Source organism: Spermophilus citellus (assembly GCF_964194105.1).
Source record: "Spermophilus citellus genome assembly, chromosome: 15".
Taxonomy (NCBI): Eukaryota; Metazoa; Chordata; class Mammalia; order Rodentia; family Sciuridae; genus Spermophilus; species Spermophilus citellus.
The window spans coordinates 72,785,482-72,801,728 of NC_138195.1; the positions used below are offsets into that span (position 1 = coordinate 72,785,482).

At 52.6% G+C, this 16,247-nt stretch overlaps 1 protein-coding gene across 3 annotated transcripts in view; it reads left to right on the top strand.

Annotated features, from left to right (window-relative positions):
- NEURL1 (neuralized E3 ubiquitin protein ligase 1) overlaps window positions 1-16,247 on the top strand; it is a 72,327-nt gene that overhangs the window by 46,525 nt on the left and 9,555 nt on the right. For all 3 annotated transcript variants that reach the window (XM_081267958.1, XM_081267959.1, XM_081267957.1), the window contains exons 2-3: window positions 5,661-5,902; window positions 6,254-6,575. In XM_081267958.1, the coding sequence (XP_081124084.1) occupies window positions 5,661-5,902; window positions 6,254-6,575 (564 nt within the window). The remainder of the gene's footprint in view (window positions 1-5,660; window positions 5,903-6,253; window positions 6,576-16,247) is intronic.

A 16,247-nucleotide genomic window follows, 5' to 3' on the forward strand; every position in this document is an offset into this window, starting at 1 on the left:
TAACGGGGTCGTGGTGCATGTCAAAGTGCGGGGAGGAAGTTGGATGGTGTAGGGAAGGAGCCCTGTCTCCAGCGGCCCTCTCTGGACCCTTGATACCAGAGCTGTGCTCAGGTTAATTCCCACTTTGCTTTCTGTCTCCTGCCCCCAGGGATTTTCAGGCCAGCTGAGATGGGAGAGGGAGATAGCAGAAGCAGAGACTCAAGATGGTGGCCACCCTGGCCAGGACCTCCGCTTTTGGCCCCCAATTCACATGGTCATCCATGAGAACAGCACATCCTGGGAGTGTTCGGGACACAGCCTATGTGGCTGGACATAGTGGGCCTGGTCCTGATTCAAAAGAGAAGTAACATGGCCTGAACTATGGTTGTAACAACAGAGTGGACAGGAAAGAGCTGATCCAGGGATGTTGATTTCTGAGGCAGGACTTGAGATTTGGAGTATTCGGGATTTCAGGTGTTCAGAGGTATGGAAGGGTTGGATCAGGGGTGTGTCTAGCACCTGCCAATTGCAGGAGCCCATGGTCCAGGGGCAAGAGGTGCCCAGTAGACATCACTCAGACAGCTTGAGCTCTGAGAGAAGGGGTTGGGACCAACTCCTTCTGGCAGCCTGACCTCTGGCTATCTTGATGGCCTTGGAGACCTCCCTGTAGGAAGAAGGTGCTCGGAATTTCTCAGACTCCAGGAATCAGGACATGGTGCTTTGCAACTGTTAGAGTGCTCTCTCTCCACACCCATGAGGGACAGGGAACAGCACCCATTTCATTTCAGAGATGTGGAAGGGACTTACAATTAAGAGTTAGAGTGGCAGACCCAACTCAGCTTTGGGAGGTCTCCTGTGAGATGATCCAGATCCTAGCACTGCCTGGGGCAGAGCGATGGGGTGCCTTGGGAGTCGGGAGCACCAGCCTCTCCTCCCTCCATCTTCATGAAGACCTGGCTTATTAGTTGTTGCTTTTTAATTTAGGCATAATGTTCATTCATTTTTTTTGACAAATGTGTGAGTTGTGTAACCACTACACCAGCAAGATAGAGAGCAATTCTGTCATTGAGAAAACTTCCTTCATGCCCTGGTGTGGTCATATCTTCCCCCAAATGCTGATACCCATTGATCTCTACCTCCCTGCTTCTGCCTGTTCCTGAATGTCACACGGATGGTGTCCCACAGTAGGTAGCCTTGTGTATCTGGCTTCTCTCCTTGGCATGCTTTTGAGTTTGTCCTTGTTGTGTGCGTCTCTGTTGTCATTGCTGTTTTTCTTGCAGAACGGTAATCCTATGCACGTACCACATTTTCTTTATCTGTTCACAGTGGAAGGTTTTTTTGAATTGTTTCCAGTTGGGGATCATTATGAATAAAGCAGCTATACATTATGCACAGGTCATTGTCTGGATGTGTTTTCATTTCTCTTGGGAAAATGCCCAGAAGTGTGAGTGCTTTGTTGTGTGGGAGGTGTGTGGCTTTATTAGAAACTGCCAACCTGTTTGCCACACTGGCTGTCTCCGGCTGCATCCTGCAGGCCGTGGACAAGGGCTGAGAACATGGTTTGGATTTCTTTTTTTTTTCCTGGTTCTGGGGATTGAACCCAGGGCGTGGTGCATGCGAGGCAAGCACTCTACCAGCTGAGCTATATTCCCAGCCAGTGGTTTGTATTTCTGTGTTTTGGTGGCTCTATGTGTCTCGTGAAGGCAGTTTGATAAAAGCGTTCCATGGCATGATTTTAGGTGGTACCTGGTTGAGCTTTTTTTTTTTTCACATTTGTAAGTTATAATTGTATTTTAAAGTGCTTTTAAAGAATGTACCCAGAATGCTAAAACCATGATTTCCCGGTTATTCAAAGCTTAATAGCTAAATGACAGTCCTGGAGTTAGATTGTGGGTTTGACTTCCATTTTTTACCTCCTGTGTCATTGATAAAATGGGTTGATAAGGACCCTTCCTACTTCATAAATTTGGTGTGAGGATATGTAAAACTCCCAGTTCAAGCTGGGCGCGGTGGCACCCACCTGTAATCCCAGCAGCTCAGGAGGCCGAGGCAGAAGGACCATAAGTTCAAAGCCAGCCTCAGCAATAGTGAGCAACTCAGTGAGACCCTGTCTCTAAATAAAATACAAAATAGGGCTGGGGATGTGGCTCAGTGGTTGAGTGCCCCTTAGTTCAATTCCTGGTTCCCCCCCCCCACCAAAGAAAAAACCCTCCCAGAGCTTGGCACAGGACTGCCATGATTATTAAATATGTATGGCCTCTGTGTGACGGGCACATGTTTTCTGTGTGTTGTTTTGTACAACCACATGTACACGAAGACATGCATATGTCAATGTGGGATTCCTGGTCTCAGGATAAGGAAGAGGGATGAGCCCTTCTCCCTCTGGTGTGCCTTAGGGTTGGGATGGCCTTTGTGTTCTCACAGGTGTGTGTGCACGAGTAGGGCTTTTGGAGGTCACATGTCTGAGTGCATGTTGGGTCCCCAGGACAAGGGTATCCTAAGTACGTACACCTTCTCCAATTGTTCTACTGTCACTCAGCCTGTGGACTCTGTGCTGTCCCTTCCGCACTCTCCACCCCGACCCAACCCTGGAATCTGTACCCTTGGGTCCTCCCCGTGGAAGGGAAGCCTTGGGGAATGTCCTTCAAGGTCCTGGATCTCTGGGTCCTGGGCATCTCCACCATATTTGCCTAGAGCCAGTGTTTTCTGGACTTTTTTAAGGTATTTATTTTTTAGCTGTAGTTGGACAACAATACCTTTATTTATTTATTTTTATGTGGTGCTGAGGATCAAACCCAGGGCCTCACATGCGCTAGGTGAGTGCTCTACTGCTAAGCTACCACCCCAGTCCCTGTTTTCTGGACTTTTACCTAGAGCCCCAGAACCCTAACAGGGATGGGTGGGAAGGAGAGGAGACATCTTGAAAGAAGCTGAGGCCCTGCTTTAGCTGAGGTCTATGGGCTCTGGTTGGAGGAATGGGGAGTGAGGACTCTAAAGGAGAAGCTCCAGTAGGTAGCTGGGCTCAACGGGCTTTGAAAACTATTGGCTGGGCAAGGTGACGTAGGTCTGCAGCCTCTGGAACTTGGGTGGCTGAAGCAGGAGGATCTCAAGTTCAAGGCTAGCCTCAGCAACTTAACAAGGCCCTATGCAACTTAGCAAGACCTAGTCTCAAAATGAAAAATAAGAAGGCTGGGGCTGGGATTGTAGTTCAGCGATAGAACACTCACCTAGCACGAGCGAGGCCCTGGGTTCGATCCTCAGCACCAAATAAAAATAAATGAATGGAATAGAGGTATTGTGTCCAACTACAATTAAAAAATAAATATTTTTTTAAAAAATAAGAAGGCTGGGGATGTATATCAGTGGCAAAGTGCCCCTGGGTTTAGTCCCTAGAACCCCTCCGCCACAAAAAACCCTCAACTTGCCTTATTGAGGTATATTTGCCATTCAATAAACCATGCGTCCTTGAAGTGTATGACGTGAGGCGTTTTAACATGTTTACACCTATAAAATCACCACCACCACCATCAGGATGACGAGCATGTACCTCCAAATGCTGCCTCCTGCTCCTTGGTGATCCCTCCCCCTCCCCCTGCTGCCCTGGGCACCTACTTTCCTGCTTTTGATTGCTGTAGCTTGGTTTGTCCTTCCTGGAATTTGGTAAAAATGGGGCAGAGTGGAAGGAGAGGAAGGCTTGAGAGAGGAACAGGGGTTCTGCGGTGGCTCCGTGGACCGTGCTGGGTTTTTAGACTGGCTCGTGTCACCCAGCCTGATTATTTTGCAGTCATCTGTGTCGTCACCTGTGTCAGCAGTTCGTTGCTTTTTCCCACTGAGTACTAGTCCCCGCACAGATGCTCTGAGCTTTTCCATTCACGCAGCAGGGGGTTTCTCCCCTTTATAGTTTCTTTCTAGTGTGGATAGTCCCTAAACAGCGTGAAATGCTTCCTTTCCCCAGCAGGTCTTATTTGAAACTGAGAGTCAAGCTGTGTCTGAGGTGGCCGGAGCCCAGTGGGCACCTTTTCCAGGCAGCACACCCTCTGCCCTTCACCCCAACCGTCTCCTTCCTGGAGTGACTTCCCTTCCCCTGCCCTCTCCAGAGTTCATTTGACTTCTCCCAGGAATCTTCCCGGGCTGTCTGGGGCTGTCTGGGGCTCTCCGAGCAACTCCAGCCCTGGCAGCCTGACCGCTCTCAAAGCCTTGCGCGGTTTGGCAGTTCCAGAACGTCTTGTCTCCTCGGTGAGAGCAAGGCCAGCCTTCCTCATGCACCCCCACCTCTCAGGCCTGGCATACAGGAAGCTGCTCCAGACAGGCCTCAAGGACTGTTCCCCGGGGCATGGCTGGTCCTGGGCTGCGGGAGCTGGTGCTCGGGGCCCTCCGAGAAGGAGGGAGCAGAGATGCCAAGAGATGAAACCAAAGCCGGCAGCCTGGACCGAGGTCTCTGCCCGCCGCCTCCCAGCTTCCTCTTTTCCTCCCCCTCCTCTGCAGTGGCAGGGTCTGGGCGGACCTGAGAAGGCTCTTCTCCGCATTACTAAATTCCTGTCTTGGAGGAACTAAAAATTTGCAACATCCCAGAAAACCCCAGTCACCTTTTGAGGCTTGGAATCCCTCCACCTCCTTCTTCCCTGTCCTCAGTGGCTCTCTTTCCTGAAGATGACAGAATGGACAGGTACTCCAATTCCTGAAGGACCGGTGAGGACAGCTCCTGAGGAGGAACTGAGGGCCCCAAGCCCCCTAGCCCCCAGCCCATGTAGTCATGCTGCCCAGCTCCTGATTTGTGTCTTAGAGCAAGGGACAGAGGCCACCCCCTGGGCCAGAGAGGGAAGTGTCTTCTCCAGAGTCACACAGCCAGCAAGTGACAGACACAGACACCTAACACTTAGCTCTGTGCTCCTTCCTCTCCCTGCCCCATCTCATGCCAACCACAATGGTTTGTAAAGTGTCTGCTCCTCAGCCAAGCCCTGCCCCATTCTCTACCCCATTTTCTAGAACTGTCTAAACCTGATGTGGGACAGAGGTGACCCTGAGGGAGAGACATGATGGTGGACACAGTTCTGGAGCTGATGCTGCAGAGACTCTCTCTTCCTCCCTGTAGTGGTCCCTCATGGACCTCAAGCCTGCCCAGCTCCAGTGTCACCTCGATTCAACTCTCCCCCAGGAGGTCTTCCCGAGAAGTGACCTGCCTGTTGGTCCTTTTGGTGTTTGTCACTGTGTGCTGTGATAACAGAACGTCCATGTCTGTCTCCCTTTCTGGACTTGTGGCTTCAGGAGGACAGGATCCATCCATGTTTCGTGTCTGTAGCTGCAGTGCCTAGGACAGAGCCTGGTATTCAGTAGATGCAAAGGCTATAATTCAGTGGTGGCGGTGGTGATAGTGAATGGCGGTGCTCATGGCTGGGTGGGTGGGTGGGTAGCTGGTGGATGGCGTTAAGACAAATGAGGAGGATGAGAGGGTGGATGGAAGTGGATAACAAACCAATAAAGGATGATGGGAGAAGGTGACCTGGGAGATTGTGGCACATGGCAGCAAGAGAGGACAGTGGTAAAGTGGCCATGGTGCTGGGTGGCAGTGATGGTGGAAATACTGGGTGACAGACAGGTGCTGTCTGCTTATGCCCTAGCCTTGGGCTCTTCCCTGGGGGACTTAGTCTGGTTCTCTGACACTGTGGCCTGTTCCTTTGCAGACTCCATTGGGGGCCCCTTCCCCGTCAATTCTCACAGATGCCACCACAAGCAGAAGCACTGCCCACCAGTGCTACCCAGCGGGGGGCTCCCGGCCACGCCGCTGCTCTTCCACCCACACACCAAGGGCTCCCAGATCCTCATGGACCTCAGCCACAAGGCCGTCAAGAGGCAGGCCAGCTTCTGCAACGCCATCACCTTCAGTAACCGCCCGGTGCTCATCTATGAGCAAGTCAGGCTAAAGGTGGGCCCGCCCTATGTCCCCTTGTGCCTCTGACCCTCTCCCCACAGCCAGGGTCTGCTGTTAATGCCATTAGCCCCCTGTCCCGCCTCTTTCCTTTCCACTGCCACCCTTCCCTCTCTTCCTTACTTTCCCCCAGCCTTCCTTGGTGACAAAGAGGAATGGGCCTGGGAGTGGCCATGGGAACCGCTGGCTCTCCCCAGCCCATGAGAAGGCTCCCTGGGGGAGGGAAAGGACAGGCTGCAGGACATCCCTGGAGGTCTGCTGAGGGTGGTTTGCAGAGAAGGGTGCCCTCCCTTCCCCTGGTCTGTCTGAAGGGGGAGTGGCTGGGCTGAGGCCATCCCCTGCCACCAGATCACCAAGAAGCAGTGCTGCTGGAGCGGGGCCCTGCGACTGGGCTTCACGAGCAAGGACCCATCGCGCATCCACCCAGACTCGCTTCCCAAGTACGCCTGCCCTGACCTGGTGTCCCAGAGTGGCTTCTGGGCCAAGGCGCTGCCTGAGGAATTTGCCAACGAGGGCAACATCATTGCCTTCTGGGTGGACAAGAAGGGCCGTGTCTTCTACCGCATCAACGACTCGGCCGCCATGCTCTTCTTCAATGGGGTCCGCACGGCTGACCCACTCTGGGCCCTGGTGGATGTCTACGGCCTGACGCGGGGCGTCCAACTGCTAGGTGAGTGACCACTCCCTCTGGTCCCCGAGGGGCACGGCGCATCCCTCAGTCTCCAGGTGCTGCGCCTTGACACTGCTCAATGCCATCAGGCAGGGGACTTCTCCCCAACTTGGCAGCAGCCCCAGGGCTGAGGGGCTCCAGGGCAGCTCTGGGGCCATTGTGCTGCAGAGAGCTTGCTTCCTCTCAGCCACAGCTACTGCAGGTGGAACCCAGGTGAGACCCTTCCCCTCTGCAGCCCCTCAGGTGGTACCTCTGAGCAGTGTACAACCTTTGCCATCAGCAATAGCCTTGAGATCCCACCTGCAGAAGTCATCAGTGTTCATCATAGTAGCCCTAGTTTATAGAGGTCTTACTGGATGCCAGACACTTCATGATTGCCTGTTCTCATCACAACCTGGGAAATATTGGGCCTATAGAGGCAGAGACTCAAATTCAGGGAGGTTGAGTCATGAGGCCTGTGAGTGTGGAATCAATGCTCTGCCCTGAGTTTGTCCAGCTCCAAAGTGAGCTCTTAGTACTGGGTCTGCAGCCTCCCCAGAGCCTGGGCTCCATACCTTCCTAAGTGCTTTTCACAGGGAGGTTGGGTAAGAGATGGGGCAGGAAGCAGAAGGCACTGGGGGGCCAGGAATGGCCAAGACTTCCAGGTACCTCCAGGCTCCAAGTTATCCTCTTGCAGAGGGAGGACTGACATACTGTGGGGGTGGTGGGTGGCTAGGAGAGGGATCATCAGAGGTGGCCTGGAGCACTAAGGTACAGACTTCCTGCCGCAGCACTCCTGTGTGTGGTAGACTTCGGGTACAGATCAGCACGTTAGCGAACTGTCTTTGTCCCTGGGCAGAGCCTGCCGGAGCCTGACACAGTTTCCTCATTGTGAAATGGGTTGGTGGGAAGAGTCCCTGTGAGCGAGTGTCCAGCAGTCCTGGGTACCAAGTGTTTGCCCAGCCAGTGTTTGCTTCTGCTTCCATCTCCCATCCACACCCCTTCTCCTCGCAGGGAGAAATACAGTGACGGTGGTTCAGTACCCCCGCCCCCTTTCTGAATTCAAAGCATAGAAACAGTGAAACTTTTCAAAAACACTTTCACTTGAGTAAAGAGAGTGAAAGTAAAAACAAAGTAAGTAACAAATAAATAAAAAGGGCTGGGGATATAACTCAGTGAGTAGTGTGTCCCTGGGTTCAAACGGCCAAAATTAAAACAACAACAAAGACATGAGTAATGGCCAGAAGCCTGTTTGTGGAGTCCTGAACATCAGAAGGATGTTTTTATTAACTCACAGTTTGGGAACTTTCTGTTTCTCAAGTCAATAAAAGTGTTTCGGCATTCACGCTGACACACTGAAAGCCTGAAACGGGCTGTTCCAGGTGTCAGCTGAAGGAAGGTGCCCTGACTGACCGGCGGCAGTCTGCTCCCCACTTCTGATGGGACCTGGGTGCACCTATGAGACCTCCTCTGGCAGGAGGGCAGAGAGGTGTGCCTGAGCTAGATATAGACCAGGTTGGGTCCTGGTCTCACTTTGTGCCAGGGGTGGGACTCAGTTTCCTCATTGTGCAATGGGGTAATAGACCCTGGGGTTCTTTTGAAGAGTGGACTGATGAGGAACAGCTGACACACAGTAGGTGTCAGACATTCTCACCCACCCTGGGGAAGGCAGTGCTTGACCCAGGGTTAATTGAGCATCTTCTTGGTGATCTGGTGTCCTCAAGACAGCACACATCCAAAGATCTATTCTTAAGCTCCGGCCTGGCCACTCCTGTCTATGGCTCGGGCTCCTCTGTAAAGTGGTTGTGAATTCTGTGACTCAGCCCTGAGTTCTGCCACATTGTGGAAGATGGAGAATGTCTCTGCTCTTGAGAGTCACAGTCTTTTGGCGGGGAAGGTGTAGGATGTAGTGGCAAGTTCCTGCTTTCCCCTGAGCAAAGAATGCTCTTCCTCACAGTCCCCACTCTGGCTTGGAGGCCCAGCCCAAGAGCTGCTCCTCTCTGAAGCCTTCCCCAGGAACGTTCTTCTCCATCCTGCATCCTACCACATGGGGGCTGTGCTTTTTGCAGTACTGAGGCCTCTGCTGAACCAGGGTCCAGCTACGTGTCTCTTCCCCCACAATAGAGAGGGCGCTGAGGGAGGCACCCATGTCTTACCCAGCCAGGCTCCCCTCCAGAGTGGACCCGCAGCTGGGCCTGAGAGGATGTTGAGTAATGTTTGCAGGAAGGGGAGAGTGGGGAGATGGATGGATGGGAGGATGAGGGACTGGCTAGCTAAGGAACAGAGTGGGTGGATGGGGGCAGAGACAGAGCAGCCTGGCCCTCAGACAGCCCTGGGCTTGCTTGTCAGTTCGGGAGACAGACACTGCAGACACAACCAAGGCAAACCAAGTGGGTAGTAAATTGTTAAGCACTATGGACCTAGATCCCTTCCATCTACAGTAACGCTTTCCATATGGGCAGCTGCTTTAACCTCTCAGCAGCAGACCCAGGAGGGAGTCTTTTTTCTCCCCACTTGGCAGGCAGAAAACTGAGGCCCATGAGGACCTGGCTTGCCCATGTGGGGATGTGGAAGGGCCGGTCCTCCAGGAGGTTTCAACATAAAAGGAGGCAGGAAGTCAGAGGAGGCTGAGGCCAGAGGAGGCTGAGGTCTGTGAGGGATGGTGTAGTTCCGGAGGCTTCTCGGGAGAGAAGATTTGGACTGGGCCTGCCTGTTCCAAGAGGCTCTGGACAGGTGGGAATGAAGGGGAACATGCCAGGTGACATGTTCCGACCTCCAAGGGCTGAGGGGGGCCTGGAGAATAGTACGCAGGTCCCTGCCTTGGGGACACAGCCCATGCAGAGGAACCTGGCCAGGCCCCACTCGCTTTCTTTGACTATCAGTGGTGGGTGGGGGTATCGTGGTTGCCTCTGCGTCTCCTGGCAGGCAGGCTGCTCTGCACCCAGATAACCCCAGCTGATTCCCATCCTGGCCATAAATCACCATAATCCCTGGGCATTTTCAAACTCTGATTATGGCCCCTAAATTCAATTAGCAGATTAAAATATCTCTTCATTTGTTCCTCCTAAGTTGATTTTTTGTGTGTATGTTAAAAAGGCAGAGAGCAGGGGCAGGAGCTGGAGCGCAGCGGTAGAGCACTCGCCTGGCACATGTGAAGCACTGAGTCGATCCTCAGCGCCACATAAAAATAAGTAAATAAAGATATTGTGTCCATCTGCAGCTAAAAAAGATGGGGGGAAAAAAGAAGTGGGCGGGGCGGAGGGGCAGCGAGCCGTCCAGGAGAGCTGAGGTGGCCGCAGCAGGCTCTCTTCCTTCCCTCTGTGTCCCCACTCAGACATGCTAGTGGCCCTGTAGAGACTCAGAGTCAATTTTCTTTCTTCTCTTGTCCCCTCCCTGTTGCCAACCCTGTCACTACATCTGTGTCTTTCAGGGTCTGTCTCTCTCTCCTTCAACTCTGATTCCATGAGCTCTTCTTGCTTTTCCTGGGCTCCCTTCTTAGCAGCTGTCTCTCTCTTTTTTTTTTAGAATTTTAATATTTATTTTTTAGTTCTCGGCGGACACAACATCTTGGTTGGTATGTGGTGCTGAGGATTGAACCCGGGCCGCACGCATGCCAGGCGAGTGCGCTACTGCTTGAGCCACATCCCCAGCCCCACAGCTGTCTCTTTCTTGAAGAAAGTTGTGCCCTATATTGGTGGCTTTGAGGACAGGCCAGCCTTTCCTGGGGTGATGATCCCCCAAACCAGTGTCTGATCTTTAGGGATGTCCTGCCCCTGCACCTGTCCCCTCCTGCCCTTTACACCTCACCTGGCCTGTGTCTTATCCTCGGCTCGGAGGTGTCTTGGGTGCCTGGCACATAGTGCACATAGGTAGGTATGCACACAGTAGGTTTGCAAGCTGAGCCATGGATAGATGAGATGTCCAGGAGCAGAGTGGAGGCAGAGGCTGGTGTCACACCCTTCCCTGCCTTGATGGTGACCCAGGCCCCTGCTGATGCCATGCCATGGCCCAGCAGGCCAGCTTCAGGCGCCCAGGCTGCCGGCCATCATGCTGGGCTCAGCAGATCGTCCTCTTTTCTCTAGGCTCCCTGATCCAGGCTGGTATCTCCAAGAATAACAGCTTCCTACCTCCAGGAAGAGGGACCTGCCAGCAACTAAACAAACACAAGTTTTATGGGGTGATTAATACTAGGGCAGATAAACTCTTATCCCAGCTTCCTGAGGGCTCCTTGCTCCTCTCCAAAATGTTAACTGTGGAAGAGCAGCTGTGGTCCTGGCAAAGGGCTGGTGAGCTCGGATCCACCCATGGGTGCTCTGAGCATCCCCCGTGCCCACTACAGCTTGAGCACTATGCAGGGGTCGGAGAGACAAGAACTGAAAACCGGGACCCCTCCTTGAGGAGTTCTTACACTGGGGACATGTGGTGTAATTGCAGTGAGGTGGCCTAAATCCAGTTTTTCAATTCAGTGTGACCTGAAGAGCAAAACTGTAGGGGTGCAGCTGGGGAGCGATCCAGAAGGACTTCCCGTAGGAGATGAGCTTCAAGTCAGGATCCCAAGGAGCAGAAAACAATGGGTTGGCTGGGGAGGAACAGCTAAGGTGATTCAGGAGGGTGTGCACAGGCGCAGGGGTGGGAAGGAGCCGTAGGAGGGGAGCGGATGCTTGCGGGGAGGCTGAAGTAGAAAGGTAGGGGCAACTCATGGGTGAGGGTGTGCACGGGGAGATTGGAATGTTCCCACAGCTTCTGCGCTGTCAAGTTGTTCCATAGGAGGAACTGCGGTTGACAGTAGAGGAGGACGGGGCCCAGATGTGGGGGAATTCTCCCAGATGGACAGACGCCAGGACAGGCCTGGAATTCAGATCTCCCAGGATGATCTGGACATAAGGTCACGTGAGGGGAGCTGTTGGCACATCCAAATGGTGGAGCCCAGGAGGGTGTTAGGTGGGGGCTGCCAGGGCTTGTGGCATTCCGCTTCATTCCCAGGTCTTGGTGAGGGACCCCCACCTGCCACTGAGGAGGGAGATGTAGGGAGACTCTCAATGTATGGAGGCTGCTGCTGGGCTGCTTCGGGGGGTGGGGGGGTAGGTCTGTCCTGCAACAAGACCCCCCTGCCTCAACCCTGGAGATAAAACAAGGTCAGGCTCCACCCAGAGTGTGTCTCAGCTTGGTGGCACTGAAAGAGTGAGCAATACCCTCTGCCATCTGGGGCTCCTGCTTCTTAGGCTAAACCAATATTTACCCTCAACCTTGGCTGCCAGGGGCCGATAGACAAATATTAGTTTAAGGTGCCTGTGCTATAATGGTGGACAGCTAGGATGCTGATATGTCCATCACTGTTTCTTCTCCTTTGAAAATTTCCCTTTTTTTTCCCCCGTTAAAAAATAATAATAATCTCAACTAAGCATGGTGGTGCATGCCTGTAATTCCAGCAATTTGGGAGGCTGAGGCAGGAGGATTGCAAGTTCAAAGCCAGCCTCAGCAACTCAGTGAGACCTTGTCTCAAAATAAAATTAAAAGGACTGGGGACAAAAAGGGCTTGGGACATAGCAGAGTGGTAGAGTGGTAGAGGGCTTGCCTAGTATGCTCGAGGCCCTGGGTTCTATCCCAGCACTGAAAAAAAAAAAAAATCTTGCTGTTTCTTCTGTTTCAGAGACTCTTCTAGACCCTTCCTTTCTGCTCACCCCAAATTCTGCCAATTGTATCAAGGCCCCGTACCAAATCTTCCCCTCCTTCAGGAAGCCTTCTCTGATCTCCCCTGTTCCAGATGATCCTTCCTCCTCTTGACCACCCAGAGTTTGTGGAGGTCTAAGTTATCTAAGCAGTTTTGCATTATGTATTGTCCTTCCCTCTCTTTATAAAGAAAATTATTATTGCCAGATATGGTGGTGCACACCTGTAATCCCAACAGCTTGAGAGGCTGAGGCAGGAACTTCGAGTTCAAAGCAAACCTCAGCAAAAGCCAGGTGCTAAGCAACTCAGTGAGACCCTGTCTCTAAATAAAATACAAAATAAGGCTGGGGATGTGGCTTAGTGGATGAGTGCCCCTGAGTTCAATCCCTGGTACATGACCACCCCCGCACACACACAAAAAGTTATTATTGGACCCATTTTTTAGACAAGGAAACAGAGAGACCTGATAACTTGCCTGAGACCACACAACCAATAGTTGGTGGAGATGAATTTGAACCCAGTAGCCTGGGCTGCTTTCCCTCCTAACACCTCCAGATGTGAGTCCATCTGAGCTCCTTATTAAGTCCGTGGCCCTCCTGTGACTTCCAGAACAAGGTGTGAGAGAACTCAAGGCAGGAAGGATCAGCTGTACATGTTGGACACAGAGAGGCAATGGGGCCCCAGCAGTGCTGGCACGAGGAGGTGGGGTCCCAGAATACCTTATTTGGTGACAAGGGTGCATCTGCCTGCCTTGTATTCCCTGAAGGTTCCCGAGGGCTTTATCTGGCCCCTGGTGTGGGTGCAGTGTGGCCCTTGTCCAGATGCACAGGCACAATGGAGCCATTTGTGACCATCTTGGCCTGCTTCTCACCTACTGAAACGGCAATTTCATATTTACCTAGTATCTCTGGCCCAAGATGTAGTTCTGGTGACCTTGGAGAGATCTGGAGGGCTGTAGGACGTGCTCATAGGGAAGAGCTGGGCCTCGCAGTATTGGGGACAAAGCCCTTGTTTCAGAAGCAGGAGAGAGACTGAATCAAGATTTGACGTGGCCGCTCACTGGCTGCGGGCAGTTCTCTGCTTCCCTGTGCCTCAGCCTTCTGTGGAGTATTTGGGCATAATTATACACGCCCCACTTAACTCACAGATGTCATAGATTCAGAAGTATTTACAAAGTGGGAAGCATTCTTGTCTTTGGTTTAAAAAGGAATATCTAATCTAACCTCCTCACCCACCTCCACCAAAGAGAGACAGACTCCTGAGCCAGGAGGAAAACTGTGTGGTCTAAATTGTCTCTTGGAATACGATCTCTGGTTCTCCATCTGGGTTCCTTGGAACACTGGGTTGCACAGAAGCGTCTCTGGGGGCATCTGAGAAGTGCAGAAGGAGGGTGAGGCAGGGCTCTGCACCCACCTCCTAGACTTAAATTGGAGCCTTTGGTTCCTTTGGACAACAAAGATTCCCTTCTTGAAAAAAAAAGAAAAAAAGAAGAAAATTTGAGAACCACTAGACTGAATGATTCTGAGAATCTATAAGATGCTCTGGCATGAAGATTCTATAAATCTAAGAGTCTGTGACTATGAGCGATTCCAGAACATTCCACCCTTCCCTCAATGAACCTCAGGAAGCTTGTTTGTTTCTCCTTGCTTTCCCGTGGTTGAGTTTAAAGGGAGAGGGTGGAGGCGGGTGTGGGTCCCAGGGTACTGCCCGGAGGAGTGGAGAAACCCCTCGTCCGTCCAAGCCACACACCCGCCCTCCTGGGCTCCTTCCCCTACCCATGCCAGATGCAGACCGGCAGGAGGATGTTTATGGAGACAGTAAATGGCCTGGCAGCGCCTTCCAAACAGGGGCTGGCAGATATTGGCCAGGCAGCCAAGCGGCTGTAGGCTGACCCGTGGTTAAAGATTATCCAGCGCTCCGGATGTGAGAATCCAAACAAACAAGACTCAGGCCTGATGGTGGGCCCTGCTTCAAAGGAGGCCCCTGTGCCAGTGCCAAGGCCCTGCCCTGGTTACCCTGCACTGCTGGCCCAGTGCGACAGAGCTGGGTGATTCTCTGGGCCAGAGCTGGTCCCAAGGCCCTCCTCACCTGGCCTCTCTGATTGTTCTCCATTTGCCAACAGTCTTCCGTCCTGCAAGTCTCTCATTCTAGATGAATCTAAACCCTGGCCTCCAGCCCAGGTCGAATCCTGCTTCTTCCAAACTCTTTCCCTGACCTCCTCTGAAACAGGGGACAAGGACTTGGGCCTCAGTTGGAGATCTTTATTCCAAAGGGGGTATTTATCCGAAGAAGGGGAAGATCAGAGGGAGCCCCATGGGTGGACTAGGACCCCTGGATCCATACAAGGAGAGATTTTCTAACAGTCATTCAGAGATAGGGCACAGGGAGCCTTGAGAGGTGATGAGCTTCCTGTTCCCAGGGACATCATAGCAAAGGTTGAGTTAGAACTTGGCAGGGATAAACAGATCTCTTAATGCCTTAGCTTCTCAGTTCCTCTAAGGTCCTTCTAATGGGAGATGCTAAGTAACTGAATTGTATTAAAAGTAACTTCACGCCTCGAAGCCTTGACCCTCCACTGTCTGATAGCCCCCTAGGATCTAGGTCCTGGCTTATTCCTCTCCTGTGCCCCTGTGCAGGGCTGGGCACCCAGGAGGTCAGCAAGTGGGGCGCCTGGCCCTGGCCTCCTCAGCCTGGCCAGGCCTGGTTAGTTCTGCTCTGGCTCTCACGAGGCACCAGGTAGGCAGGAGCGGGTGGCTGGCTGACGAGTTTCTTCCTGAAAGAGGGGACATGCTGCTGGGCAGCTGAGCAGCTCTCTCATAGCCTTGTCTGTTCCTGACTCCATCACAAACAGCCAAGGTAAACGTGGGGCCACCCTATTGCTTCCGGCTCCAGGTTGCCCCTGGTTTATCTCAGCTGTATCCCAGCGGGCAGTCCAGAGGTCAGGTGGGGCCCAGGGGTGTCTTCTAGGGGCTTGGAGCCAGACCCGGCCCTGATGCTCATCTCGATGTCATCTCATTCAGCTGGACCTTTGCTGTCCCTCTTCAGGAGGGCACTCTTCCAGCTCAAGTTTCATCTATTTCAGGGACTCACACAGCTGGGCCTGCTGGTGGGATGGTTATTTTGGAGTTTGCTGGCTGCCTGCAGCTGCTCCTGGCCCACGGGGTGGAGGGGAAGGGGAGAGGACATATTTGGCTGGGCACCGACCCTCGGGACTGGTGCCGTGTTTAGCAGTTTCCCAACAGCTCCCAGGACCTGGCTTCCAGCTTCAGCAGTATTTCGAGCAAGGCCAGACGGGTCACTTTCCTATCTCCTCCATCCCCTAATGCTCCTCCTTCCTTCTTTCTCTTCTTTGCCCTCTGGTCTCCACATGTGCGCTTCCTCTGGGCCTTTATTCAGTGATTTCATTCAAATGAATATGTTCCCAGTGCCCATCAGGATGGATGTAAAATCCTACATTAGGGTTCAAAAAGTTGATGGTCTGAGTACAGATGGTTCTGACCTTGGCTAACAAACCCACCCGAATATCTGAAGTTCTCAGGGACCTTGTGGGTGTCAGGGGCTCCACTGGATCCTGATCCTGCAAATGTCACAAGGGAGGCAGCTGCACTCCTGCTCTCCAGTGAGCCCTGGGGGCTGCGGGAAGTTGCTCACTCCAAGCTACCAGCCAAGTGCTAGATCGGGCATTTAAACCCAGGCCTGAAATACCCCAGAACCCGTGCACTGGCTTCTGAACCACTTGGCATGTAAATAATGGTAACAATGGCTCGTATTGACCTAATGACTCTTACGTGCCAGGTTTTCTACTAGGTGCCCAAGGACCTTATTCCATTTCATCTTAACATCGTCCTTCCTAAGGGCGGGATGAGAGTAACAGATTTTGTGTGAATCAGTAGACTCAGATATGACTGCTCAAGAAAAGGGGCCCCATGAAGTTAAGCTGCTTTTCCTAGGTCATGTGGCAATGTCATAAGGCAGCGGCAGTCAGGATTTGAACCCAGGGTGATGATTTCAAACTCACTGCAC